The sequence below is a fragment of the Indicator indicator genome, chromosome 11 (genome assembly GCF_027791375.1).
Source record: "Indicator indicator isolate 239-I01 chromosome 11, UM_Iind_1.1, whole genome shotgun sequence".
Classification (NCBI taxonomy): Eukaryota; Metazoa; Chordata; class Aves; order Piciformes; family Indicatoridae; genus Indicator; species Indicator indicator.
Window position 1 is genome coordinate 8626573 of NC_072020.1, and position 27574 is coordinate 8654146.

Here is a 27574-nt window from a genome sequence, read left to right on the forward strand (position 1 = left end):
TAGCAAAAAAAACCCCAAACCACCAAACTTTCCCCTCGGTTGTAAATTCAGTCTGTGATAGGCTTTTTGATTGAATTTTTTTTTTTTAAACTGAGTAAGTTAGCTATTAGATGTATCTTTTTGTATCAGCACCTCTAAGTTGCTTTATGAAGCATGATACAGTGATCTCTGTAGAATTGTGAAAGTTGTAGGCACAGTGTCCATAAGACATCAGGAGCTGAAGAGGGCACTGGGGCTATTTAGCCTGCAGAAAAGGAGGCTGAGGGAAGGTCTTGTTACTCTTTACAGCTGCCTGAAAGGAGGCTGTAGCAAGACCATTTCTTTTCCCAGCAAGTGATAGGACAAGAGGAAATAGCCTCAAGTTGCATTAGGGAAAGTTTAGGTTGAATATAAGGAAAAATTTCTTCATTGAAAGTGTTCTCAAGCCATGGAACAGACTGCCCAGGGAAGTGATTGAGTCACTGTCTCTAGAGTTGTTTAAAAGATGTGTAGATGTGGTACTTAGGGACATGGTTTAGTGGTGGACTTGGCAATGCTGGGTTTGCAGTTGGACTCTGCTCTTAAAGGTCTTTTCTGACCTAAACAACTCTGTAAAAGTGCACTTAGATAATTTGGTTTATTGGCATATAGAACTATGTTGATGCTCAATGCTGTGCATTTGGACTTTGTCACAGAACACTTGGTTTATATCTTTCAACAAATCATTTCAGTGCTTTGTGTCTACTTTGCCTATCTACATGATAGGTCTCCTGCTCACCTACCTAAGGGGGTATAAGTTTCCTTGGTATGGTTAAAGTTTCACAAGGCTAACTGAGAGCATTCTTCCTTAAACATACGCTGTGTTTGCAGACTCCCAACAGGTGAAGCTTATTTGTTTGGGATAATCTATCTGACAGACATTCTCTTCTGTTAGTGTTTTCATTTGTTGACAAATGCACTGTAGGAAGTTGTAAGCTGTTGGTTTTTGATGATAGTTTCTCTCTGTTACTTTATTTGTTTTCTCATCTTTGCTATATTTAGCAACAATCTTCCTACTTACATGCCACTAAAGACTGGTAGTGTCTTTCCAAGTCACAACTGGAGAGGTTACTCAAACTGCTTTCATCAGTAGGACCACAGAAATGGGCACCTGCTGCTTTGTTAAGCATAGACATATGTAATTCACTATAGTAAGGTTTTGTGATTTTTTTTTTTTAAATTGATATTAAATATTTTCTTTTAAGATTAACTTGTTTCTTTGTTTTTGTGTTTAGTGAGCTCTCAAAAGATGGCAGAAAGCTGGTCCTTTTTGGATGCTTCTGAGCCTAACTTCAGGCCTCTTGTAGTAATAGAGCTTGCAAAAGGCACCAAAAAGGAAACTGTGGAATGGTTCACTAAACGAATTGTGGACAAAAAAGCAAATGGAGGTGAGTACTGTATGACCTTCTGTAAAACTTTGAAATCAAATTGGCTGTCGTCATAATTTGAAGACAGAACATTAGTTTTCAGGTAATTTGTGATTTAATTATTGTGTAGCCAATCCCACCCCATTTTTGTTTTTTTGAAGTTGCTTAATTTTATGTAAGAGCTTCACACTGGTGTCATAAAAATGTAATAACAGAAGCCTGTTAACCCAGTTATTAGTGAAAATATTGGTGTACAGTCACATGTCTGTTGAACCTTAGAATCCTTCCATTTTTACAGTAAGTTTTCTTCCTTAGTTTGCCTTTCTTTACATTAAAGGTGCACAACTGCTGGTTAAACCATTGGCCATGGAAAATGGAGATGAAACTATTTATCTAGTTGGAGCTTCTCACTTAAGGCTGTTGCTGGGAGCTGAAACTGTGGGTTTGGTGAAGGAATGCAGTGATAACTCAATGAGGACTTTTACCTATAGCAGTAGAAAAACTTTCAAAGATTTTGCAGGTAAGCAGTTTGAGAGGTCTTTGTCATTGTAAAGCTGTTGCTAACGCTTATAAGCAATTACACTGCTCAATCTTTCACAGTCTTTCCATTCCTTGGAATGGTAACAGTGACCAGAAATAGGCAGACCAAGCCATGAAAAAAATAGTCATTTTTACCTATGGAAGTTGAGATCAGGTAATGAAATTAAATTATTTTTCTTTGACATGGCTTTCACTTTTTGCTTGTGCTTTTCTGTGCTCCAAATAGTCTCTTATTTGTATTAAAAATGTGTTGAATTAAAAATGTTGAAAATAAGACATGAAAAAGTAGGTGATAAACGTGAGTGCCGCAATTCAATTTCTATGAGCCGGCTTTGAGGTTAATTATCTTATAATCAGCTGGAGAAAATGGAAACATTTTGCTCTATTATATTTATGCATCCAATGAAATTAAATAACACTCTAAAGACATTCAATGGAATTTGGCATGATTAGAAAAATAATTTGTTTCCCTTTTTTTATTTTGAGGAGATACTAACACAGTAATGTACTATCTGTAAAGTATTTAATCCCCTACTGTGGCAGAACTTATTTTGCTCTCCAAGTAAATGTGGGAATTCCAGCTAAATCTTGCTGATACTTTTTGTGTGCCTGTATAGGTGATGCCTTTCACCCCAGTTTCAATATAAAAGTTCTTGTGCCTGCCTGAAACAATAATGAAGCTGAGGGTTTTTTATTTTGTTTAATGCCAGTTTATTCAACACTGCTGCTGTGAGCACTAGCTGTTGCAGTGTTTTCTTTTGTGACCTTGCTATCTTGAAATTAGGAGGCTGAGAAGAGTTGTCAGTTGCAGAAGTGCCATTTCTGTGTCTTTCATGTGTTTACATTCTTAATGCTAAATCTGTCATTGCTTACAGACTTCCTAGTAGCAGCTAGAACTCCCAAGTAGTGTAAATCTAAAATAATTGTTTTGCCTTATCTTCTGATCTTTTTTTTTCTCTTTAAAAACACTAATATAATTTTAGTTTTGTCAGATCCAATTAAAGAATAAACTAGCTGACTTAGATGAGCCTAGATGAGGTGAAAAATGTCATTAACAAAACAAACCCTGCAGCCTGTGTTGTCTTTTTAATATTTCTAATTCCCCAGTTTAACTGATATATGTATAGGAATATATATATAGGAATATATTCCTATTCTTTGTATTGGAGCTTTGTTGCTGTTTCATCTTCTCAGTGTATTTAGGGCCGTCCCTGCATTTTCTTGTCCCTGCATTTTCTTGTCCCTGCATGAGAAGAAAAAAAAATCAATTTGTTCTTGTCTCAAGGAAATTACTCTGTTTCCTTGATGATAAATTTATGGGGCTGGCAGTAGGTTTGTTCCTTTCACTCTTAATGTGGGGTATTTTTAAAAGCTTCTTATTGTTTTATCTTGTTTCTATATTTTTACCAGAGCTTATTGTCTCAATGGCTTATCATTAAGTTGTATGGAAAATAAAGAGCAAGATGCTGTGATATTTGGTGTGAAATGATTACTGAGAAGGTGATTGGCCCTGATGTCTTACTGCAGGAACTGTATGTCAGAAAGGGCAAGAGTACTTGCTGGTGTACTATCCCAGCCTCCAATGATTAGTACTTCAGGGATTTCTTTGTCTCTTGAGGGATTTGTTCTCTTATTTCACGTGGGTAGTCAAAAACGAAGCGGCCAGTAAGAGAAAATGTCTTCCCAAGGTGTTTATTTTGAAAAGCTGATGTTGGTTGTCAGTAATCGGCACATTATTTATTTATTTTTCTTTTTTTATTTTTTTGTGTCATTCTGGTTGTTTTTGATAGTTATTTGCTGTTAGGGTTTTCTTTCTATGCTGCAGAATTTCATACTACCTTGTTTTTGATTTAGAGGACAATCACAATTTCCTGACAGTGGCAGAATGTCAGTATATCATCAAACATGAACTCGAAAATTTGAGAGCTAAAGATGAAAAAATGATCCCTGGATATCCTCAGGCAAAGCTGTATCCAGGAAAATCTATTGGTAAGCAATATAGTTTGTTGTCTGTGACTCATCCTGCATCAAACAATAATGTTATGGTGAAAAAACCCTTAATTTTCCCACAATAAAGAGAAATCCTTCAGACAAATGCCTCGCTATTTCTAATCAACATTTTTTTCCCCCCTTACTGCTCCATGTTGATACTACAAGAGGCAATGGATGTACAGTGCAAACAGAGAAAATTCTGAATAGATAATGAGAAAATGTTTTTCACAATCAAACACTGGAACAGGGTAACAGGGTTTTAGAGAGATTGTGGTGACTATGCCAGGAGACTTTTAAATCCTCACTGAACAAGGCCCTGAGCAGTCTAATTTAACTGGGACTTACTTTGAGCAGGACGCTGGACTTCCAGAGGGTCTTCCATCCTGAGTCTTTCTGTAAGGCTTGGCCTTACAGTTGGTTAATTTTCACATATATTTATGTCATTCATTATTTTCATAGTTAGTACCAAAAATATTTGCTTTAAAAAATTTACATAATGATATACTTGGATTCTCTGTATAAACATACTGGAATGAATGAGTGTTCCAGGGCTATAAACTTCATAATGTGAAGTAAGTAGCTTTTATTTAATTTATTTGCTTTAATTTATTTTCTTTGATTCAAGAGCTGTTCCTTTGCATGGAAGAAAAAGGCAATGAGAGCTAATGCTATTTTTATGGTATCTGGAACTAGTCTACTGGAAGAGATGCTGCAGTTTCTTAGGAGAAATCTTCTTAATATAGATATATGTCCTTTTAATAACAGTGTCTTTATTTGTTAGTGTTGGTCATCAAAGAGAGAGCTGTGCATATCAGTGATTGATGAAATGTAAATAAATGTAGATGTCAGATGAGTTTACACTGGTAATTTTTCATATAGCTAAGGTATTCTTCTAGTTATGCCAAGCAGATGCAGATGGGAAACGGTAAAAAGCCATCATACAACTTCCAGTGCCTCCCTTCTGAGTTTGCTTTTTTAATATTTCTATCATTGATACTCCCAGATCAGTTTCATCATTTATCCACACAGGTATTATTTCTTTCTGTAACAAAGTTATTCCAGAAATTTTGGAAGATTTGATTTTTTTTTTTTGAAATGAAGGTGGTGTAATCTATGAATCAGTATAAACTGGTAATTTTAAAATGTTTTATTATCTTTACCATAATTAAGACAACAATGTAGTGGTTTTTTTCTTGTTTCTACTATGTCAGTTTCATTTGTTATGCCTTTCTTTTGCTGAAATGCAAGAGCCAGACCCTTCCCCACAGGTTCAGTTCTGACCTGTAGCACTTCTAAGAATTTTATCAGCTGCAACTGATTATATTGAAAACCTATGGAACAGTTAGTAGATAAAAACAGGTTGCTCTTTCCCTTCCAGTGGACAACACAGTCTTTGTACGAATATAACTAATAATTTGTAACTAACAATCAGACACTTTTTTTCCTAGGATTTAAGCGCTAGATTTATTTCGAAGGAACCTTAGGCTTACAAAGTACATAATGTAACCTGTTTGCTTATATCAATTTCACAGTTATCTGAAGAAGTACAAGGTACCTTTTTCCACTTTTCCTTCTAGTGAGAAGATTATTGACCAGTGGTATTCTAGTTCAGATTTTCCCACTGCATGACAGAGAAGAGTTGAAAAAGCTCCGTTATACCTGGTATGGCCGAGTGAAAGTTGGCTATCAACCTTTAGGTAGGTGAACACTTACCTGACTCCAGGTTTCTTCTGGAGAAGTTTTTTCTTCAGTTCATGTGAGAAATCCAAGGGTGCTTTCTAACTTCTCCTCCAGCATTTAGCCTCAGTAGAAGTGAATCCCCTGTGCAGAGGGTAAGTAGAAGTCTGTTGGTTCACTAAGAGTTTATCTTTTCACACTCCAAATTAAACATTGCAGTCCACTTCCTCTAACACTACCTTTCATCCAAGTTGTTTTTTTTGGCCACGGTGAACTCATGTCCTTGTTTTACCCAGTTGTGGTTTTACTGGTCTTGGAATCAACAAGGTGGCTTAGGATCTGTTTCCAAACTTGTTTATATGTACAGTTAAGATCTCTTCATCAAATTATCTTTCACAATGACTTGCATTACAATTGTTCTGGAGAGAAGTGCTGGATGTGCAGGCCGCTGCCTCTTGATTTTCCTTCTTCCTGGCTGCAGGAGCTCTGTAGATAGGCCTTTGGCCATGGTTTCCAAGTTGGAGCTGGGGGCAAGTTCAAAGGCTCAGCCTTTGCACTGTGATTATTTACCAGTTTTGAAATTAGACCATTGGTCTTTTACCAGTTAGGCAAGTTTTTCTTCTTTCATCATTTCCTGTGTAACCTCCTGAAACGGTAAAAGACTTCTGAAATTGGTGGCTCAGCCTGCAGATTCAGTGTTTTCAAGCTTCCATGCTCAAGGTGTTGTTGCATGCCAGCAACACTTGAGTATATTTTATGTACTGAGTAAGCTTAAAATGGGAAGAAACATTTAGGAGTTGGATGGGGAAGGGCTGATCAACAGTGATCTCCCCAACTCCTTGGAGTGCCCTAAGTGCTACCAGGATGATGACACCAAGAAAGATGAGGTAAGAGTTAAGGACAGCACAAGAAGAGAGTGTGTCCATAGGCAGGCCCCAAACATGATGCAAGGGCTGTGACAGCAGGCTGAGAGAGTTGGGGTTGTTTGGCCTGGAGAAGAGAAGGCTCTAGGGAGACCCTCTTGTTGGCCTCTCAGTACTTAAAGGGCCTGTCAGAAAGCTGGGAACAGATTTTTAGCAGGTTCTGTTGTGACAGTACAAGGAGTTTGAAACTAAAAGAGGGAGATTCAAACTAGGTAGGAGGAAAGAAATGTTGACAGTGAGAGTGGTGAGATGCCGACCCAGGTTGCCCAGAGTGGTGGTAGATTCCCCATCCCTGAAATCATTCCACGTCAGGTTGTTTGGAACTCTGAGCACCCATATCTAATATTGACATGGAAAGTGTGAAGATATTTGACTTTGTGTGTGTACATATATAACATTAATTTTTTTGTTGGTGTTTTTTTTTAATAACGTTTTGAGTTCTTGGAACATGGGAGAAGGAGGAACAAAAAACCAATAATATTTATTTTCTTATTTAGAAAAAAGAGTTGGACCAAGGGATTCATGTGAAGTCAAGTTTTATATTATACTGATACCTATTAAGACTAGTCTGAATTGATTCATTTTTCTCTGCAGATGAGATCCGCTCCTACTTTGGTGAAACCATTGCGCTTTACTTCGGCTTCTTGGAGTACTTCACCTTTGCTTTGATTCCAATGGCCGTCATTGGGATTCCTTATTATGTGTTTGCATGGGAAGATTATGACAAATACGTGATGTTTGCCACATTCAATCTGCTCTGGTCCACGGTGATATTGGAAGTTTGGAAGCGGATCTGCGCCATCATGACATACCACTGGGGAACACTGTTGATGAAACGACAGTTTGAAGAACCAAGACCAGGTTTCCATGGTGTCCTGGGTGTCAATCCTGTCACTGGGAGGGAAGAACCAGTGTACTCCAGTATTAAGAGACAGTTACGCATTTATCTGGTGTCTTTACCATTTGTGTGCCTTTGCCTCTACTTCTCCCTGTATGTGATGATGATTTACTTTGACTTGGAACAGTGGGCTCTGGATTATCACGAAGAGAATGGCTCAAACTTCAGCAGCTTGATGCTGTTTGTGCCCAGTATCATATATGCTGTGGTGATTGAAATTATGAACCGTATCTATCGGTACGCAGCTGAATTCTTGACATCGTGGGGTAAGAAAGCTGTTTAATCTTATTCCTTGAAGTTAAAATTCCAGCTGATTAGAATTTGGTTTTGCTGAGGGATGTGTGGGGTTTTTGTGCTTTGTTTTGGTTTCTATTTATTTATTTATTCTTAGAATACGATACTGTAAGTAGTTCTTTAATGGAACGCTAAAGAAATTTCCTTAAGTGGTTTTTACTGTAGGGTAAAAGTGGTGGCCATTTCAACTTTTGTTTGTTTTGAAGGTTCTGAGACTGCAGTTTCATGTAGGGTTTAATTTGGTCTGAATCTAGTATGCCATCAGAAAGGGTGACACTGACTTCAGCCTCATCCTATCTCTTGCCTTTGGTGCCAAAGTCCTCTTTCCTTTCTTTAGCTCTTTGGTTGTATCAGCTGTAGATTTGGCAAAACAGACAAAGTGAAAACATGAAGATGGGAGGCTAGAGGTGGATGGCAGGTTGCTCTCACAACATGGGTTTGCTGACTACATCTTAGTCTGTTGGTATCTCTGCAGAGATAGGGGGCACTGAAATAATGGAACAAAATCTAAAAACACCAACCAAATGTCATGTGAGGGAATGTGTATGTTTTATATATATAACAATGACTGAGATTTCACATTCCTGTCAAAATATTTTCCTTTGGGCACTCTCAGAAGAGGGACCTGGACAGGCTGGAGAGGTGGGCACAAGCCAACCTCATGAGGTTCAACAAGACCAAGTGCAAGGTCCTGCATCTGGGTTGAGGCAATCCCAAGCACAAATCTAGGCTGGGCAGGCACTGGCTGGAGAGCAGCCCTGAGGAGAGGGACTTGGGGGTGCTGGTGGATGAGAAGCTTAATATGAGCTGTCAGTGTGCACTTGCAGCCCAGAAAGCCAACCAGAGCCTGGGCTGCATCAAGAGGAGTGTGGCCAGCAGGTCAAGGGAGGTGATTCTCCTCCTCTACTCAGCTCTGGTGAGACAACACCTGGAGTACTGCATCCAGTTCTGGAGCCCCTATTACAAGAGGGATATGGACATGCTGGAAGGTGTCCAGAGAAGGGCCACCAGGATGATCAGAGGGCTGGAGCACCTCTCCTATGAGGACAGACTGAAAGAGTTGGGGCTGTTCAGTCTGCAGAAGAGAAGGCTCCGAGGTGACCTTCTTGTGGCCTTCCAGTATCTGAAGGGGGCTACAAGAAAGCTGGGGAGGGACTTTTTAGGCTATCAGGTAGTGATAGGACTAGGGGGAATGGAATAAAGCTGGAAGTGGGGAGATTCAGACTGGACATGAGGAAGAAGTTCTTCCCCATGAGAGTGGTGAGAGCCTGGAATGGGTTGTGCAGGGAGGTGGTTGAGGCCCCATCCCTGGAGGTGTTTAAGGCCAGGCTGGATGAGGCTCTGGCCAGCCTGATGTAGTGTGAGGTGTCCCTGCCCATGGCAGAGGGGTTGGAACTGGATGATGCTTGTGGTCCCTTCCAACCCTGACTGATTCTGTGATATGTTATAATAGGTTGCCTTTTGCCCCTTATGCGTGTGACTTATTTAACAAATTTGGCCTTACATTCTGTAACCTAAGGTAACAGTAGTGAAATGTTAGTGTTTATATTTAATTTTAGCACTCCTACAGGTACACAGTCACTTTCAGACAAAGCCAGTAGATGAAACTAATGGAGAGTTAACTGGTTTGTGTAACTTCAATTTGGCATACATTTACAGGACAGAATCCAGGCTGCTAAAGCTGGAGACCTAGAAAATTAGCCTAAGAAAGATTAAGCAAAAGGGAGATTGATGCAGAAGACAGAATAAGAAGGGGTGTTGAAAATGGGGATTGATGATGCGTGCCAAAAATATTTTGCCAGCAAATTTAATTTGACAGCAGCAATAGTAAAAGCAAGTAATTTTTTTTTGTGACTGTCCAAAGATTTAATGAAAATAATGAGTTTTAAATTATTAACTAGGTTTCAATTTTCCCCTTTTGTTTTACATTATACTGCAAGAAAAAACTTTTATGCAAAATGCCACGTTGTATTGATTAGGTAGACTAAAATGTCTTTATAAGGTAACCCAAATTCACACCCTTGTTGGAGCAGAACAATGCTGTTTTGTCCTGAGGAAGTCTAGTAGGCAATAGTGTTTCTTTTCAGCCTTGTTGACACAGCTAGCATGCTGCTTTCTCAGTTATTGCTTAGCCAAAGGTACCATCTGACAAAACAAAAAAGAAATGGGAAACGCTCTTCACTTTCCTCTCCATTAATAACCATGGTTCCTCAAACATCAACTTCTGACAGTTGGTCTTGAATGAACTGAAAATCTTAATTTTAGAATGAGTAGTGCTTCATGTAATCTCATCTTGCTTTAGATTTTAGGATTTGATCTAAATTCCTTGGAGATGGGTGGGAATGTTTCTGTGAGCACTTACTGGGTTTGAGTAAAATGTGCTATTGTTACTCTTCATAATGTAATGAAAAATGTAATTTGAATAATCAAAGACTAGGCACGTTTTATTAAGTCCTAAGGATGATGAATGATTTTTCTGTTATGAAACAGCTCTTCTAAGAAAGATGTATAAGGAAAAATCTTTGCAGTAGGAAAAATACCAGAGTTGTAGCTAAAAATGCATAGATCTGTATTATGCATGAATAGTGATACAGCATAAATTTTCTGCCATAAAATCATGGAGAAACTGTTGCCCGTCAACTACTAGCAATTTTTAAATGGAGGAAAAATGTCTGTGTACTCTTTGTATAACAATGTCTGGTATATTAAGTGCTTCTGCTATTTATGAATAAATGTTTTATTGATATTTCAGAAAATCACAGGCTGGAATCTTCTTATCAGAATCATTTAATTCTGAAGGTTTTAGTGGTAAGTATGTAGTATAAGCAGCTTTTAAGTTTATTTAGGAAGAGAACTTGTCATGTGTTTTGTTAGAGCTTTCCTAGTGTTGCCTCATTAACCCTACAGTTTTATTCAAGGCCAAATACTAGCACAAATATCAGAGTAAACAGTATTGCTGTTGTGGTTGCAGTAGCTGCTAGACTGTTTTAGATGGCTCTTTTTCTAGTGGAGAGTAGAAGCTTTATTTGTATCCGTTTGTTCTTCATTAGGATTTTGTACGTATATGGTTTTCTGTTAATTGGTGTCTTGTCTTCAGCTTGCAAATATTCCTTTCACTTTTTGCAAGACTTCATGGTAAACTGGTTTTAAAAGTTTGTGTATTAGCTTCTTCCTGTTCTACCATTTAGACAGCCAGTCAGAGGAGGCTGGAGATACATCTCCATCAGTCTGCTCTTATGCAGTGTATAGTACATGCTCATCTATTTACTGTCTGGCCCTGAACAAGCAGGTTTTCTGTATGTGTGTATATATGTTTGGTTGCTCTTTCAGGTTTCCATCCAGACACAACACTGATTCTAATGAACTGCACTGTAAAACTTGAATTCTTATATAAGACATTTAGCAAAAGCAGTTATAAAGATTGTCTGATTTTGAGATTTCTTGTTTCCTTTTTGAGAAGATTAAACATCATCTAGACTTTCTTTTTTTTTTACCTCACCATGCTTTTTTTGATGTGTGGTTTTTTTTTTTTTAAACCTCCTTGTTATCCTTCTGTTACTGGTAGCCCCTAGAGCTAAGGCACTTAGTTTTCTCTACCTTTCTCGAAATATATCACCACCTCTTCCCCATAGGAAATTTACTTTAAAAAAGGAAATATTCTCAGTTGCCAAATATAAGTGAAAGTTTTCACTTTCACCCTTATGAGTGGCTCTCTGCACGCCCAATGCTATTTATATTACCCATGAGCTCTGAAAAGGGAACTCCAGCACTGATAGCAAATGATGTAGAAAACTTCAGAGCTTCAAAGCAGAGATACAGTAATCTGATTATTTCCCATTATAATCCCATTCTCTTGGTCTTAAAACTACTTGAAGTGATTAAACATAAAGCTCAACTAATGTATATCAAGGAACAGTTGTACATATTGAGAGATACTTTATCCAATGTGTGTATTTTTATGAAATATTTAGAAAAAAAACAAAATCAGAACCAATTAAGGTCAGTATGTCCCTTTTAGCTGCCAGAAGATCAAAGTTTAGTAGATGGTGATGTGTTCTTCATGTCCACATTTCATAAGTGAGTTGCAATTCTCTTTGTATACCGTGCTTTTGGAAAGCATTAAGCTTGTCAGATGAAAATCTGATTAAGAACAATATTGAATATGAGAGTTTTCTGACTGAAGTTTTAAAAATGGTACAGAAAACTTTAATGAACAGTTTACATCTGCATGGAAGCTATTCAGTCAATGTAACTGTTAAGTTAGATAACTCTGCATTTGAACTTTTGCTTGAGTGCTAATAACATCTGTTTTAATTTGCAGTTCAACTTCTTAAATTGCTTTGCATCTCTCTTCTACATTGCCTTTGTGTTGTTTGATATGAAGCTTTTGAGGCAGGTGAGTTCCAAGAATATCTTAATATTGATGAATCTAGGGAAATAAGGGGTTGATTGAAGGAAGACTTCAGTTTTTAACTGTGATTTCACATTTTGTAGTTTGTTTGTTGTTATTTTTGATTTCAAAAATACTAATTTCATAATTAATGTCTTTCGTATATATTTTCTTAGAAATCAAACTCCTGTATTTCAGTTCCTCTAGCACAGTTGCCAAATCATAACAGAGTAGAGCTGTTCTTTCTCTGGGTACTGCTTTCCACCCAGATAATTCTGGAAAATTTTTATTTCTTCTTTCTTTATGTTAGAAAATGGTGTTCTGTGTAGAGTTCATAATAAGAGGCTCTTGAGGATAGGGTATGATTAAGTTTACAACTACAATGAGGAGTTGTGAATAAATAAATTGAAAATAATTTGTAGTTGGTATTTTAAATCATCTTTCTCTTGCTAACATCTTTCACACTCAAATGCATGAAAATCTGGTATAAAGAAAATATCTTTTCTCTAAATATAATGAAGAAAACAACAAGAACTTCGTGCCACATGTGACATCTCCTATACTTAAAGGTAAAAAGCCAGAGGAAGAAAAATAGGAAAAAAATTTTCTTTGTATAAGTCTGCAGTTGTCCTTGGCATATTAAATGGCTATCGCCACCCTTCATTGGACTTTCTGTAAAGCCTTTGAGATCCATCCAGATTCACAAAATATTTAGATATCTAACTCCTATTTTGTCCTTTTTCATCACTTGCGAAGAACAGGAAGTAGAGCACTTTTCATGTGCTGTTGCAAGTTTTGTTAGGCTAGCCTTCTTTTGTCATAGCATAACAGAGGGTTACTAAAATGTATAAAATTGGAAATGGTCATTAGTTTATCACAGATCTCTTTTTTTTTTTTTTTAAACTGCAGAGCTTGGCCACTTTGCTGATAACTTCGCAAATCCTTAATCAATTTGCAGAATCCTTGCTTCCTTACTGGCTCCAGAAGAGACATAAGAAGAGGATGAAGAAACACATGTGCTCTCTGAAAACAGACACAGACTTGTCATTAGTTGAACAAGTTAATCTGGAGAAAGAAATGGGCACCTATTTAGTATGTTTTACTACTGTAAAAACCCTGTTCTGTGTTGTAGTTGACAGAGACATCAACTGGTGATGCCAGAAATATTTCTGATTGTCTGGCTTGGCAGTTTATTTCCACCTTCATCAATTTTTGCTAGTAGTGTTGTTTATACAGATGTACAGTGCACTGGGTTATAAAACTGATACAGTGCAGGATCCCAGATACACTGGAATGACTGGATGGTAATGAACAGCTGAATATGGATCTACCTAGTCCCCCATATCGCTGGAGGAAGTATTTGTGTAATATGCCTTTAATCTCCAAGGGTAGCCTGATTAGGATGAGTAGCCTGGCATAGGACAGTGGGAGGCTTTTTCTAGTTCATTTCACTTTTGCAGTGGTAGTAGCTTAAACTATCAGTGAAACTATAGCTTGGGAGAGTGCACTAATGTCTGGATGGGACCAGAAATAGAGAGGGCAGAAGTGACCAGCTTTTCAAACCAGCACTGCTCTTTCTTCTTGAAACTAACTTTGGCATTTGCTGTCATCCTGCTTCTGTTCCCGACCACCTTCAACCCTGTACAATTTATTACCTGCAGTTCTAAGGAAGTTGAAGTAGACATCAATGTGTGTGTTAAGGCCATACAGACTGACTGATAAGTTGCTTGATCACATGCTTTATCAGGTGAAGTATAGTCACAAGAGTCTTAATACTGTATGGTTTATACTTTTGCAGAGTAATTATTATATGTAGTGTACCTTTTAAATAAAAGCTAGAGGATAGCAGTGTGAAATTCCATATTAAGACTGGATCAGAATCCTCTCTTTCTGCTTTAAGTGCCATGAAATGGGAATAGGAAGAAGAAATACTACCTTCGCAGTTGACAAACTATACAAAGGTTAATACTTGGGTTCGTCTGGGAAGGTTGTTATACAGAGGGATATAGTTTTAGGAGCATGTCTATCTTACAATGGAAAATACAGCAGAGATCCCAGAGCTAGTGTCTGAAGTTGTAAATCAGCACAATCCAGCACTGTCCCTGCAGCTAGGCCAGCATAGCTCCAAAAAGCATTGATACACCCCACCAGATGAGCTGTATCTCTTAGAACTGAGCTGCCTTTTGATTCTCAGCTGGCACATCCAAAGCTAGTATGGTGTCTAAGTCAAATTGGCTGGTGCTTCCTGTGCAGAGCTGGATAAAATCTGTCTGCACCTGTTGTACTCTTCTGCCCTGAATAATTTTCCATGGGGACTGAACAGGTTAGTTGCAGAGTTATGACTTGACTTTGGAGATATCCACTGATGGATTCGGTTTCAGTTCAAGGTACTGTGTATTCAAGGCCTTAATTTTATTTTCAGTGAAAATATTTTTGTTGTGCTGTGCTTGTGAATGCACAATGTTAGACCACTGAATTCTTTGCAAGCAGTGTGATGTTAGCAGGCAAGAGTATTTCTAAAATTAAATCTGTCACAAGAGGGAAGCATTTGACTATGTTTAGTAACTGGGGAATGTGGCAGGTGTTTCAGCAGAATTCTGTTTCAGTCTCTTATGTTTTTGTTCCTTCATTTACTCTAACATTTAATTCTATTTTTTTGTTTGCCCTCTTTTTCTCTTACTTTTTGAGTCTTCAGCCCTTAACCTGACACACTGAGATTTCATTAACATAGCAGCCTTCCCTCATTAAGAAGTTTTGAGTAATTAAATAATTCCAGATTAATTAAATAGGGTTTTTTTTGGGTTGTGCTTTTTTTTCTATCACCAGCCATTCCCAAACAACTGATTTGGGATGAGGAAGTGTCTTTGTATTGTTAATTCTGTTTTACGGTGTGGGTTTTGTTTGGTTGGTTGGTTTTGTTGCTTTGTTTTGTTTTTTTGGTGGGTTAAAGTTGTTTTTATTTTTGCTGTTTTTCAGGGTACTTTTGATGATTACCTGGAGTTGTTCTTACAGTTTGGCTATGTGAGTCTTTTCTCATGTGTTTATCCACTGGCAGCTGTCTTTGCAGTGTTAAATAACATCACAGAGATCTATTCTGATGCCTTAAAGATGTGTAGAGTTTACAAGCGTCCATTTGCAGAACCCACAGCAAATATTGGTGTTTGGCAGGTAATTTTTCTGTCTTTTTCTATTAATTTGTTTTAAAAGTGGTTTCAAAAAATGTATTTAAACTGTATGTTTGACCCAGTAGCCACTTTAGTAGGTTCTTTGTTCTCTTCAACGCCTTAGGATAGTATCTGTATATCCAAGTATATCTGTATATCCAAGTGTCTTTCAGCTGCCTTTGACAAGAAAACAAATCCTTCTGTAGTCCTTGCATATATAGTAATGTAGTCCTCTTGCAACTGCAATAAAGCAAAGATACTAGATACTACCTGGTACACTTCAGACAAGGTATTTTAGAAATGGTAACATCTGGTGCAGTCTCAGAAGCATGAAGAGCAGCAGGGGCTTCAGAAAAATGGAAAAATGATAGGTGAGTACTTGGATTCCTAAGCCAGGCTTAGTTGTGTGCACTTGTCATTACTGAAAGTCAAGCTGACTAATTTTAGTATAAACTGGATCTGTGGGCAGGAGCATAGTAGTCTATCTAAACAATTTCATGCTAGTAGTACTGGGTTACAGATTTTCTATCTAGTCGGTCATTTGCTTGTGCAATCATGCTAGAACCAGCTAGTGTGGAGCCTGCTGAATACATTGCATCAGTGAACTTATTCTGACTAAAAATAACCTTGTAAAACTATTCCAAAAAAAAAAAAAAGGTTTTTCTGAAGAGAAAGAGGGCTATGAAGTTGCATCCAAGAGACTTGAGCATTCTGTAACAGCAGCGGCCTCGTAAGGACTGTGAAGTATGTTGGAGGAAATTTGTAGGGGTGATCCATATTCTAGCCTTATTTTAAAAGTTTTCTAGTAAGATGCAGTAGAGACAAAAGACACAATAAACTTGTGGATTGTTTAATTTGGAGAAACTGTAAATGTTGGTACCATGTGAAGCAAATAGGAGATGAGAAATTGAGAAACCTCAAATGAACCATACGGAGAGAAGGTGCAAACCAAGAATTCTGAGCAAAGGTCATTCAACATGTGCATAGGTGTTGATGAAGTAGACTTACAGGAGAAGTCTTTTTAATATTAAGTCATTAAAATGTGTAAATGATAATCTTAACTGCATTTTAACATTGGATGTGTTTTCTCAGTCCAAATCTGTGCTGCCAAGTTCTGCATTGGCAACAGCTGCTTTGAACAGTGGAGTGGCTACCAGATAAATTATGTCTTAAGTGCTCATAAATCCCCAAACATAGCTGCAGGTGCATTAATAGCATTTAGAGTTTTACTAGAATAGTTCATTTCAATCTAGGAAGTAGGCTGAAAACCTCTAACACTAATGGGGCAGTCGTGCTAAGGGTGGGTGTTTGTTTTTTGGGTTTTTTTTTGTTTGTTTGTTTGTTTTGTTTTTTTTTTAGTGTAGGTTTTTAACTAAGAGTAGAAAGGCATTTTCTTTGTGCATTAAAAATAATGACTTAAATTTAGTTACCTGTTTCACATAGGAAGGTAGAGCATTGGATGAAAGACTTCTGTTAAAGGAGTTCCATAATTATTTTATCAGGTGAGCTGATGCACAAGCTTGTTGTCAAGGAGGAAGCTATGTCTGCTAATTCATTGTGACAATTGCTACAAATTGGTATCTTGTTCCAGGGAGGATCTTAGGATAATTAACTATTATATTTCAGAAGTAATTGTTAGACTATAGTAATATTTTCAGACATTTAGTGGGAGCTCAGTGGTCAAGAGCTTCTTAGATTTGTGCAGCTGTGTACATTTATTTAAAAACAAATCTTTTTGAGCAAATTTCACCTTGTATAACTAGTTGTGATTTAAAAAAGGCATTCTCAACCATCCTTACATTTTCCTATTATTTAACATGCAGACAAAACCTCCAAAGCCAGACTATTAGTTCTCTAAGAATTTTGCCTTTTTTTTTTTCCCATTATCTTGAAAGAAATTTGTTTGGGAGTACAACTGCAGATGAGTGCATAATCCTTTGTGTTCAAAATGAGTCATGAAGATAGCAGGGATAAGGTTACTTTCTTGTCCACTTTTTTCCTTTAGGATTATTCCAACTTTTCCAGAAGCAGGTAATGCCCAATCACCATCTAGAATGTTAGTGGTCTCTAAATAACCTTTCAAGGTCTTTGCAACGCTAAGGAATTGTGGAAGAATACCAGTTAACTTCTTTAGAGCAAACACAGATAAGTGCACATAGAGAAATCAAATTGGAGAAAAATTCAGAATTGCCAGGCAGTCTTCTTGTGGTCTTGTCCATGCATGTTCTTAAAGCTGATGAAGACTGGACTGCTTGCCAAACAAGTCTTATGTCACAGAATTCAAAAGGTGAAGGAAAATACAAAGTTAAAATGCTGGGTCTTCTGAGGATTTAACAGAGAGATATTGCCCAGAGCTATGTGGGAGCTGGCAAAGGAGAGATAATATTAATAACCATAAATATATTTGTGTTCCATTTTAGCTGGCTTTTGAAACCATGAGTGTAATATCAGTTGTAACTAATTGTATACTGATTGGAATGTCTCCACAAGTGAATGCGCTTTTCCCAGACTCAAAGATGGACCTTGTTCTGACTGTGGCATTGGTAGAGGTAAGCCTGCCTTCAAAAATGCATGTGTTTTAGTAACAAATAACATGAATGTAAGTGGAAGTGATACCAGGAAGTAGACACCCCCACCCTCCCATCCCCCTTATATTAAAAGGTAATTAATATTTCTCTGTCAAAGTATTTCAAAATCTTGCTATTTGATTTTTCTGTGTTTTCACATACTGTAAATTTTGTTGTCATACACAGAATCTTGGGAATGTATGGAAGAGTGTTTGTTGCTTCATGTATTTCAGTAGTTCAATAGTGGCATTTCAAGAAGCAAAGCAATTACATTTTTGTGGCCTCTGTATTTCTCTACTTGGTTTGTGGCCCTAATACATCTTATAAAGACCTCCTACATGATCTTTATGGATGTTTCCTGCAAGGCTTATCTGAAGCAAGTATGTATGATGATTATAAATACTACTGCCTAACACAGCATTTGGGTTTCCTCTTTTTTCCTAATTCTGTGTGGTACACTCTTGAGTGTCATTCTTTGTCAGACAAAGAGGGATGTCTAGGGGCATTTTATGTAATAAATGAGATTGTAGCACTTTGCCTTTATAGATGAGGTGGAACTATCTTGCCAGAAGTTTTGTACCACAAGTTACCGACTGGCTGGAGTCTGAAAGAGTTCTCCAGACTGAAACGCATTTTATAAATAATGTTTTAAAAAACTGTATGAAAAAGAGCACAAAGATGGATTTTTTTTCACTTCTGTTGAAGGCAGTTTCCATTGTGTTGACAGTTAAACATTCTCAGTTACAGAAGCTAGTTGTTTTGGGGTTTTAATTGATAGCTGTGCGTATTTCAGGTTAAAACATTGATTACAAAAAGTGGAAAGAAGAGAAGGGTTCCTGGATGCTGTGGGGCTATTAACAGCAGCAGTTTGGATTTATGATAGATAAAAGAGATGAAGTTATTTTTTTCTTTCGCTTCCTGGTTATTTATTCCTATCTTATCTGTTACACTGGCCCTTTCTTTTATCTGGTGCATGATGAATCAGATTAGGGAATTGATCTGGGAGAAGCTGTCTGACCCAGTTCACTGGTGAAAGGGAGCAGGGCAGAGGTAGTTGTGTGGAAGATGAACAATAGTGTTGTGGGATTGTGCCGGATTAAATCTGTGGGACTTCTGCACCACTGAGCCTTTCCTCTGTCAGTATTACTTCATCTAGAGGAAGATCCCTAATCTATGGGAGCACAAATCTTACATACTGTGTGTGTTTACTGTAATTATTAATGATTAAATTGTGCATTTCAGTTACAAGGTAAAATTCAGGAACAGAATATATCTCATTAAACCTCCAGGACACACATAGTGCATCTTAAGTACATTAGTGTCAAGGCAGGAAAAAATTCTGTCAGAGGTGTCAGGGTATTGATAGAAAAACATTTTAGATCAGCCAGTAGGAATGCAGAAACACATGGTGCAGGGAAATTATTTTACTTTCTGGTGTTTGCTGCAGGTGAAGATGAGAATTTTACAGTGTGTTTTGTTTTACAGTGTGTTGTTGTGTTTATGATGTTTTGACAGCAGCTTGGTAGGCAGTGTGACAATGTTAAGGAACATGTGAAATTTCCTTTAGTAGCCTATTCTTTAATATGTTAAATTGATAGGGTAACCTACTTAAATCTTACCTGACATTAAGGTATTTTTATCAGACTTAAGAAACTGAGACTCCAGTTGGGTATTTTTGTCTTTTTGATACAAAACTCAACAGAAAAATCACTGTTTTTACCAAAGCCAAGCACCAGTATTATGAATGTCCTGGCATTTATTTATTTTATTTTAAAAATTTTAGTACTTTTTAGGAATAATACTAATACTCTTTAAATAGAAGTATGTCTATATGGCAATATTTGACATCACTCAGTATAGGTGTAATGAAGAACTGTGTGCAATATTCTTATAAGCATTCTGTATCCAGCCTCTATGAATTTATGCAAAATAGTAATTTTTTTAATGATAACTCTACTACTGTCTACACTTCTGATGGGATTTTGTATTGTGTAAGCAAAGTAAGTGCTAATTAAAGAGAATAAAATATTTAAGCATTTAATAATCAACAGTAAGCAATAAAATTATATTTAAGAATGATTTTTATGTATTAAATCAGTAATTTATTTTTCTGAACAGTTGACCTATTTTCATCTGCTTCCATGGCAACGTGATTTGAACCAGGAGCAGATTCACGAAACCCCCCTCTTAATGGATGTATGCTAACTGAATGCAAGTGCAGTTTTCAGGGAAGTAGATGAATGCCCTTAAAGCAGGAAATTATAAGCTCTTATTAACATAATTTTGATAGTTATATCCCGTAGTGTGTTTAGTTATTCAGGCTTTATAATGAACACTTTGGATATGAAGCATGGGTGGAAAGCAGGTCATTACAAGCAAGCATCTGTAGTTATATGAAAACTGTTTCAAATCTGACTTCTTACACAGAGTTGAAGAAAAAAAGAAGAAAGTACTCTGAAGACACTTGGTGTGCAGTTGGGGAAGTGGGTTAAAACAATGTGTAACCTTAATTCTGCAGTGCTTTTCTATTTTTTTCTTTGAAAATTTTGGATTAAAAATTTTGTTCCTGATGAAGAGGACAAGTGGTGAGGATGGGAGCTTTTTACCCATACCTACTAATCTAAAATACAGTTATTTTATTTTAAAACCAGATAGCATGGTAGTCTTCTGTTAAGAAATGGCAACATAATATTTAGGAATATTTGACAGTGTTGAGTCTGGCAGCGTTTGGAGCTGAGTTACTACAACTAAAATACCTGATGAATTGGCAAGATTTTGCCAATCAAAATGCAAGTCACTGCCACAAATGTAGATCAGGGTTGGTAATATTTCTGTTTTCATTTCCCTGACTAGCATTTAAAAGTTGATAATAAATATCCTGAAGGAAAGGAAATGGAGTAGCTTGGAAAGAATACAAGTATTCACTCAATTCTGGTAGTCAATTCAATTAAGTGCTAGTGTGTTTAGGTATTGGTATACATAAAAATCTGTAAAATCTGGAGATCTGTGACATTATGCTAAACTGGTTTTATACCTTTGTTGACAGTTCTATTCTTTGATTATTATGGTTTTACCCCTGGATTTAATAACCAAGCCACGCACTTATGCTTAAGATAAAGAAAGATTGGTTATCCTCAATGAAGAGCTTTCAAATGAGGTTGTAGGTGGGCCATTAGTGACTCAACTTCAGTAAAAGATATTACAAGAATAGGATTTTTTTCCTGGAGAGGATTTAAAAAAAAAAAAAAAAGAGAGAGAGAGAAAGTCTGAATATGGTTATTGTACCAGTAGAGGGCTTACTTGTATAACAGTGAAAAGTTTGCTTGAGAAATTTTCCTTGAGACAGCTTTCTGGTGCTTCAGGCTGTCCAAGAGAAATAGAGAAAAAGCTCCACATATGCAAGTGTGACATTGAGGAGGTGGATACCAGATTACAAAGTTCAGAATATTATCAACTGTTTCTTTGTAATTCAGAAGATGGAGTGGGTGATTGCATCTCAGTCTACAATGTGAGACATAGAGGCTGATAGGAGTAAGAAAAGATTACAGAAAATAAATGTAAAATAGCTGATTAAATTATGCTTTTCAAGAGCTTTGCCGTTTGATAGAATCATAGAGTTGTTAGAGTTGGAAGGGACCTCAAGGATCATCTAGTTCCAAGCCCCCTGACATGGGCAGGGACACCTCACACTAGATCAGGTTGCTCAGAACCCCATCCAGTCTGCCCTTAAAATTCTCCAGGGAGAGGTTTATTTGACCTATGCCTGAAGCACCTCTTTAACAGAGCCATGCATCTTTTAACATCTACTTTTAGTTTGCTTTCCATCAGAGGTAAACATTTCTTCACTTTGGCAATGCACACTAGCCATGAAAGCTATTTCCTTGGGAATCCACTTAGTATGGAATGTGGCTCCATCACAGTGCTAATGAGAATCCTGGTACAAGTATCCTCTCTTTACTGTTGGTAAAAGCCTGAGTGGTGATGACAGAATGTAACATCTCTTTTGGCACTTTCCAAGAGCCTCTCTTTTTGTTTTGAAACGTTTAGCAGTTGCTTGGCTCATCACTGCAGAATCTGTAGCATAGCTTTCCTGAAAACTGCTACTAGCTTTGGGGTTTTGTGTGCATATGCACTTAAAATTAATTTTTGCAGAACTGGAGTTGTTGGTCTCTGCTGTTGATTCTCTGCTTTTGTTTAGGGATCCTGCAAGTTCTGTTTAGTAAGTGCTAAAATGTGTATTGGAGCTGTCATGCTGCGTTTCCTGTCTTGTCATTAGCAGCTATGGAATCTCTAATGTAGACAGTGCAGCTTCATATTTTCTCAGTCTCTAAATATGTGGGGGTTTGTTTTGGCTGGTGTGGGTTTTTTGTTTTGTTTGGTAGGTTGTTTTTTGTTGTTAGTTTGGTTTGATTTTGTTGTTCTTAGTAAAAAGTGCATACAACTGTGGTATGTAATCAACAGTTTTGCAGAGTTCCTGCTGGTAGTAATTACATGATGAGGAGCTGAAAGGTAAGTTGACAGACTGTCCCTTTTAAATAATAAAATTTTAAAGGAAAATGTTGTATTTCGAAACACAAAAAATCAGTAGCTGTTTAGTTTTTATTTCCATTCTTGATCACTGATATTTCTTTTGCAAAAGAAACTATTCCTTTGGAATTTCCACACTAGTACAGAACTATCCTTCTGTGCAGATAATACTTTTCTCATTTGGTGTAGTGTCTTGATCTCTCAATGCAGTGACAAAACAAACGGTGGTATGTGTGGCCTTTCTGCTCTTAATAGTTGTACATAAAGATTTGGGGTTGTTGCTTTGTTGTTGTTGTGGTTGTTTGTTGTTTTGGGTTTGTTTTTGTTTTGTTTTTCCCGTTTCCAAAACCTTGTGCACAACAGTGACTTCTCTCATGAGTGTCCCTGACAGCTGTAAGACCCAGATGCCAAGTTCTGGCTCCCAAGCCTTAGACCTCTAATTTGGCTTCTTTTCTGGTCTCTTGGCTTGGGCCTTTGCTTGTTGCTGTGGCAGCTGTGGAATTGTCTCTGGAGCTAATTTATGCAAAGCTAGCTCCTTTGGATTCTGCTTTATTTTTGGTGATGCCACTTCTCTTAGCTCAGTGAGAATTGTCTGTATGATACACTAAGAGTGAGAATTCTTTAAAACTCTCAAATGGCTGTGATTACAAATATTTGCTTAATTTTAAAAGTTTCTTACTGTAAATAAGAAAGTGTTTGATTCTCATTATTAGGAAATATAACTGATCTGACTATAAATAACAGTAATCCTCCATCCCTGATAGATTAGTTTGGTGCTAGCTTTCTGGATAAGGAGAATGATAGTACTTCCATTGTATGGAATACTTCAGCAATTTTGTAAGCAGCAAGTATGTCCAAGACATGGTTGAAATTAACTTTTAAGAGGCATGCTTATAATTTGAAGACCACCAAGTACTGAATGTGTTACTGTTGTGGGTTTAAGACTGGGTGTCTTAACCATGGAGTTGAGATATGTGACAACTCTCCTATTTGTTTGAGAGGAAAAAAAAGTAGCAGAACAGTGCCGTAGTGGCTTGCAGGAGAAAATGCAGAACTGTGGAATTGGGTAAGAATCCAAACCAAATCGTTTGCAGAAATCTCTTGAGTTGGGGTTTTCATTCTCCCATCAGTCCCTGGCTCTACTGTATACTGAGCTACCACTCCTTGCTTTCATGAACTGGAGAGAGGAGCTGCTTGTGCTTACAACCTCAGCTTTTTGGGGAGAGTGGAAATTGCAAAAAAAAGAAGTTCAAAATTAAATATGTTTGAGTCATTTCAATACTTAGGAACTTTTTGTAGGTGGAGAATATAAGGTGCATAACTGTGCAAAGGGTAGGAGAGAGAAAGAACTAGATCAAAGCCCTTCTGTTTGGAATTATTAAAGCATATTTGCATATAATTTAATAATTTGCCATAATTCATAAGCCATCTGTTAGCTTTCTAAATATCTCCAGAAACATGCACTGTGGTTTACATGAGTAAATTAGTTCCATGCTGTAGCCACTTTTTATTTTTTACCATTTACAGTGTAAGCATTAGTAACAAAAATGAGTAAATTTAATATTGTCCATGTGAACACCAAGAGTTTACTCTATGTACTTAGTAAATCCAGAACTGATTTAGTGTTACTGACTTGTCTCTTAATGAGTATATAGTTTTGTGAGACCCTTGAGTGTTAATTTCTAACATTGATAATTTTCTTTTTATTAGCCAGTTCCTAAATTAAAATTCTGTCCAGACCCACCTCCAGATCCATCTATTCCCTTAATAGCTTAAATCTTCATTCTTTGACTTCTGGAAATGTTTTAATGTGGTTTCAGGTTTTGAATCTCTGTGGATGCATGTTTGAATCTAGGTTTTAGCTTTATCAAGACACGTAACAGATCAGTGCCTTTGTTTTGAATAGGAGAGGCTTTTTTAATATTGGATACCATGAATGCTGGGAATTCTTTGACTTCTCTTGCACCTGTGATATGAGGGGAATCAGAATCACCTGGGTTGGAAGGGACCTCTAAAGGTCATCTAGTCCCAACCTCCCTGCAATGAGCAGGGGAATCCTTAACTAGATCAGTTCAAATGTTGCTTCACTTAAAAGATTGTCTTGTATTTGTTTGGTTTTTGGTTTTTTTTTTTTTTCACCCTTGTGTTATTGCCTCTGGCTGTCTACCAGTAAGCTGGCAACTACTTAATGTATGATTTCTTAACTTTCTGTAACTGCTGCCACTCTGTGCATCTATGGGTTTTTTTTGGAGTTTTTTGGTCAGTGATCTTAAAGCTGTCCTGGCTATGTGCAAATTCAATAATCCCCAAGTTGATAATGATCTATTTTTAATGTAAAATAAAAACAAATTAAAAAGAAAAACAAACAACCCCCCCCAAAAAACCCACAAGAACCCAACAAGCCAAAAAACAACACATCAAATCCTGCTTTCTAACTCACAAAACAAAATGTAATTTGAGTTTAAATCAATTTTAAGAATAGATATCATCTCTAAATTGATTATTTTTGCATTAAAAAAGTAGATAAATTTTCATAGTGAACATTCTGCTCTGGATGAACACAACAAAGAATATTGTAATTAATTATCAATTTTGAGATTATTAAATTTGCAAAGTGTTTATTACATTGCCCCCCCCCCCAGTTACACTCAATTTGATTCAAGGTGTCTGCACCCAATATTCTAAAATAAACCACTTTTACCAAGCAATATGGCAGCTTACCAGGAAAGAAAAATATCATGCAGAGACCAGGTAAACTGGTACCTTCATTTACAATGTGTGAATTTCTCAAGCAGGAAAATAAATTGTCAGGTAAAACCGGATGAGTTTGTGAAAATGCTGCTGCCTTTTTTTTTTTTTTAATAGCTTCTCATATTGAATAAATGCAAATGTTGTTTATATCTGTAGCTTCAAATTAAAATGCAAGAGAGAGAGTTTGACTGGGAAAATACTGTTACCTCAAATTTAGGCAGCTATTTAATTTTTCTTTTCGATGACGTTTTGTTTCCCGAGTTTTAGACTAAGGAAGTTTAAATGGTACAAATATAATTGATGCACCAAATAATTATACCAGTATATTGCATGAACTAAAATTCTGACAGGCCTCTGAAGTGACATAAGCTGTTCTTGTACCAGAATAAAAGTATCTGTAAGAAACTGTACTGACATAACCAGTGGTATGATTGTATGTGTTATATCATATTGATGTCACTTCTTGATTAGGCAAGCTCTGAACATTCATGATATGAATTCTGTTGTTTTGGGAGGTGCCCTTTCTCCCTATTCATTTCCCAAGTTACTCAGAACTCAAAACGGTTTCTGCTTGTTCAGTCTTAGAGCTTTAAATTCTCTGTGTTAGCATTTTAACCATGTTCACAGACTAGATGGATTTTAGAAATTCCTTAGTATTGTTTGAGGGGGTGGGTATTTTAGTCCAGGTCAGCAGTAAACTTGAAAATGTATTTCAGTTCTGATAAAGGATAATTTTTGGTGTGTTTTGTGGGACACGCTAAATGGAGAGGGGGAACCAAACAACCTCCCACACACAAAACAAAGAAAAGAAACCCCAACCATCCAAAACAAAACAAAGCAACAACCAAAAACCCCCCAAAACCACAAAGCAACAACTCAAAAACTGTTTCGGTCTAGCAGACCTGTGGAACCAGTTTTCAGAAATGTTTTAATTGTGTGCTTTTTGAAAAATAAAGGCAAATTATTTTTTCTCTTTTATACTTTCCCAGATATAATTGATACATTGCATTCCTGCCTGCAGATATCTCCCTAGTGATTGGCCATTTGGTCTATGGAAAATAAACAAAGCAAAGTTGACTTAAAATAGTTTTAACAGATGCCAGAATAAGCAAAATAATGATGTTGCTTGATGGAGAAGAAATAACTTGAAATGAGTCATCTGAGCACTTAAGCAGTTTTTTTCACTCAATATTGAAAGCTTTTTGAATTGTGCCTGTGGAACAAAACCTGTTTCATTGTTATATAGACACTGCTTTGTAATACAGTAAAAATAGACTGCTGGTCCTTTGAACCAAAACACTCCTTAAGTGAAGAAAAATGTTTTAATCCTGGGTCAGTGTAGGTAGTAATCCTGTGTGCATTACTGTATTAGCTGTTGGGAAAGTTGCTTAAGTGCAAATAAATGGTCTGACAAAGACCAGCGTTCTGTTACATTTTCCACTTGCAGACATGTTTTAAAGTGTTTAAAGCATATAGAAAATATGTAATGATGGATGTAGAATCTGGTACAGGGCAATTAACTCCTAATTATCTGATACACATTTATTGGTAAATGATAAGGTTGTTGTGAACTTTCAACTCTGCTTCTGTAATGCAGCTATTACGGTGGTTTAAATCTTGACTGTGGGAAGTAAACCTTGGGGAAAATATTGCATAAGCAGGCAGGGTGTCATTTGCTCTCCTTTTCCTCTGCTTGACACTGAATTGGCTCTGCAAATCTCCTGTGTATACTTGGGAGTATTTTGAGCTAAATGTTTCAATATTTATATCCCACACAAGCAAACAAAAACAAAACGGGCAAAACAGCAGAGCCAGGAACGCCAGTGAGGTCACTTTAGCTGCTCTCTTCCTCTGCTGTTTAGAGTTGGTGTATTTATTTATCAAAGACAGATTAGTCTTCTTATCTTAACATCTAGAAGATACTTGGAGAACAAAATCATTGTTGTGCAAGTCCATTTCTTTTTAAAGGAAGCTGAAGAAGCAGGAACAGTAGCTGTGGTCAGTGCTCTCAGTTGTTTTCCAATAGATGCTTGAAGTTAATACTTTTTTTTTTTTTTTAATGCTGTTTGGATAGATCCTGTGGTCAGAGATGTGCTTCATCCATGTATGGAGTTAATTTTAGGGTGAAAAAAAGCCTTTTGGTAGAAACAGCTTATTTGATCTGTTTTCCTGCAGCAGTGCTGCGCAGTGATCAGGCTGCAAGAAAGATTTGTTGTGTTTTCAATTACATTTTCTGGAATGTTTTGTAGAACAACAGGACTAAACCAAAGAGACCTGAAGCAGCAGTTTTCTTAGAGGTACACTGTAGAAAGCTACCATTATCCGTTTGTCTTTTATTCTCAGCTTTCTTTCAGGGACAGAATGTTGGATTTTTGCATGTTCTTTACCAAAGTAACACCATTGCATTTATTTTCATAACCTTCTAAATGCAGCTTCCACATTTCTCAGTTTTAAAACCACTGTCAA

The 27574-nt window shown here is 36.9% G+C and overlaps 1 protein-coding gene across 1 annotated transcript in view; it reads left to right on the forward strand.

Annotated features, from left to right (window-relative positions):
* The first annotated feature begins 1264 nt into the window (after positions 1-1264).
* ANO10 (anoctamin 10) overlaps positions 1265-27574 on the forward strand; it is a 72740-nt gene continuing 46430 nt past the window's right edge. Inside the window, exons 1-10 of the mRNA XM_054384811.1 lie at positions 1265-1406; positions 1723-1905; positions 3780-3914; positions 5495-5614; positions 7112-7681; positions 10462-10517; positions 12031-12105; positions 13009-13191; positions 15076-15267; positions 17684-17812. Of these exons, the coding sequence (XP_054240786.1) occupies positions 1268-1406; positions 1723-1905; positions 3780-3914; positions 5495-5614; positions 7112-7681; positions 10462-10517; positions 12031-12105; positions 13009-13191; positions 15076-15267; positions 17684-17812 (1782 nt within the window). The 5' untranslated portion in view covers positions 1265-1267. The remainder of the gene's footprint in view (positions 1407-1722; positions 1906-3779; positions 3915-5494; positions 5615-7111; positions 7682-10461; positions 10518-12030; positions 12106-13008; positions 13192-15075; positions 15268-17683; positions 17813-27574) is intronic.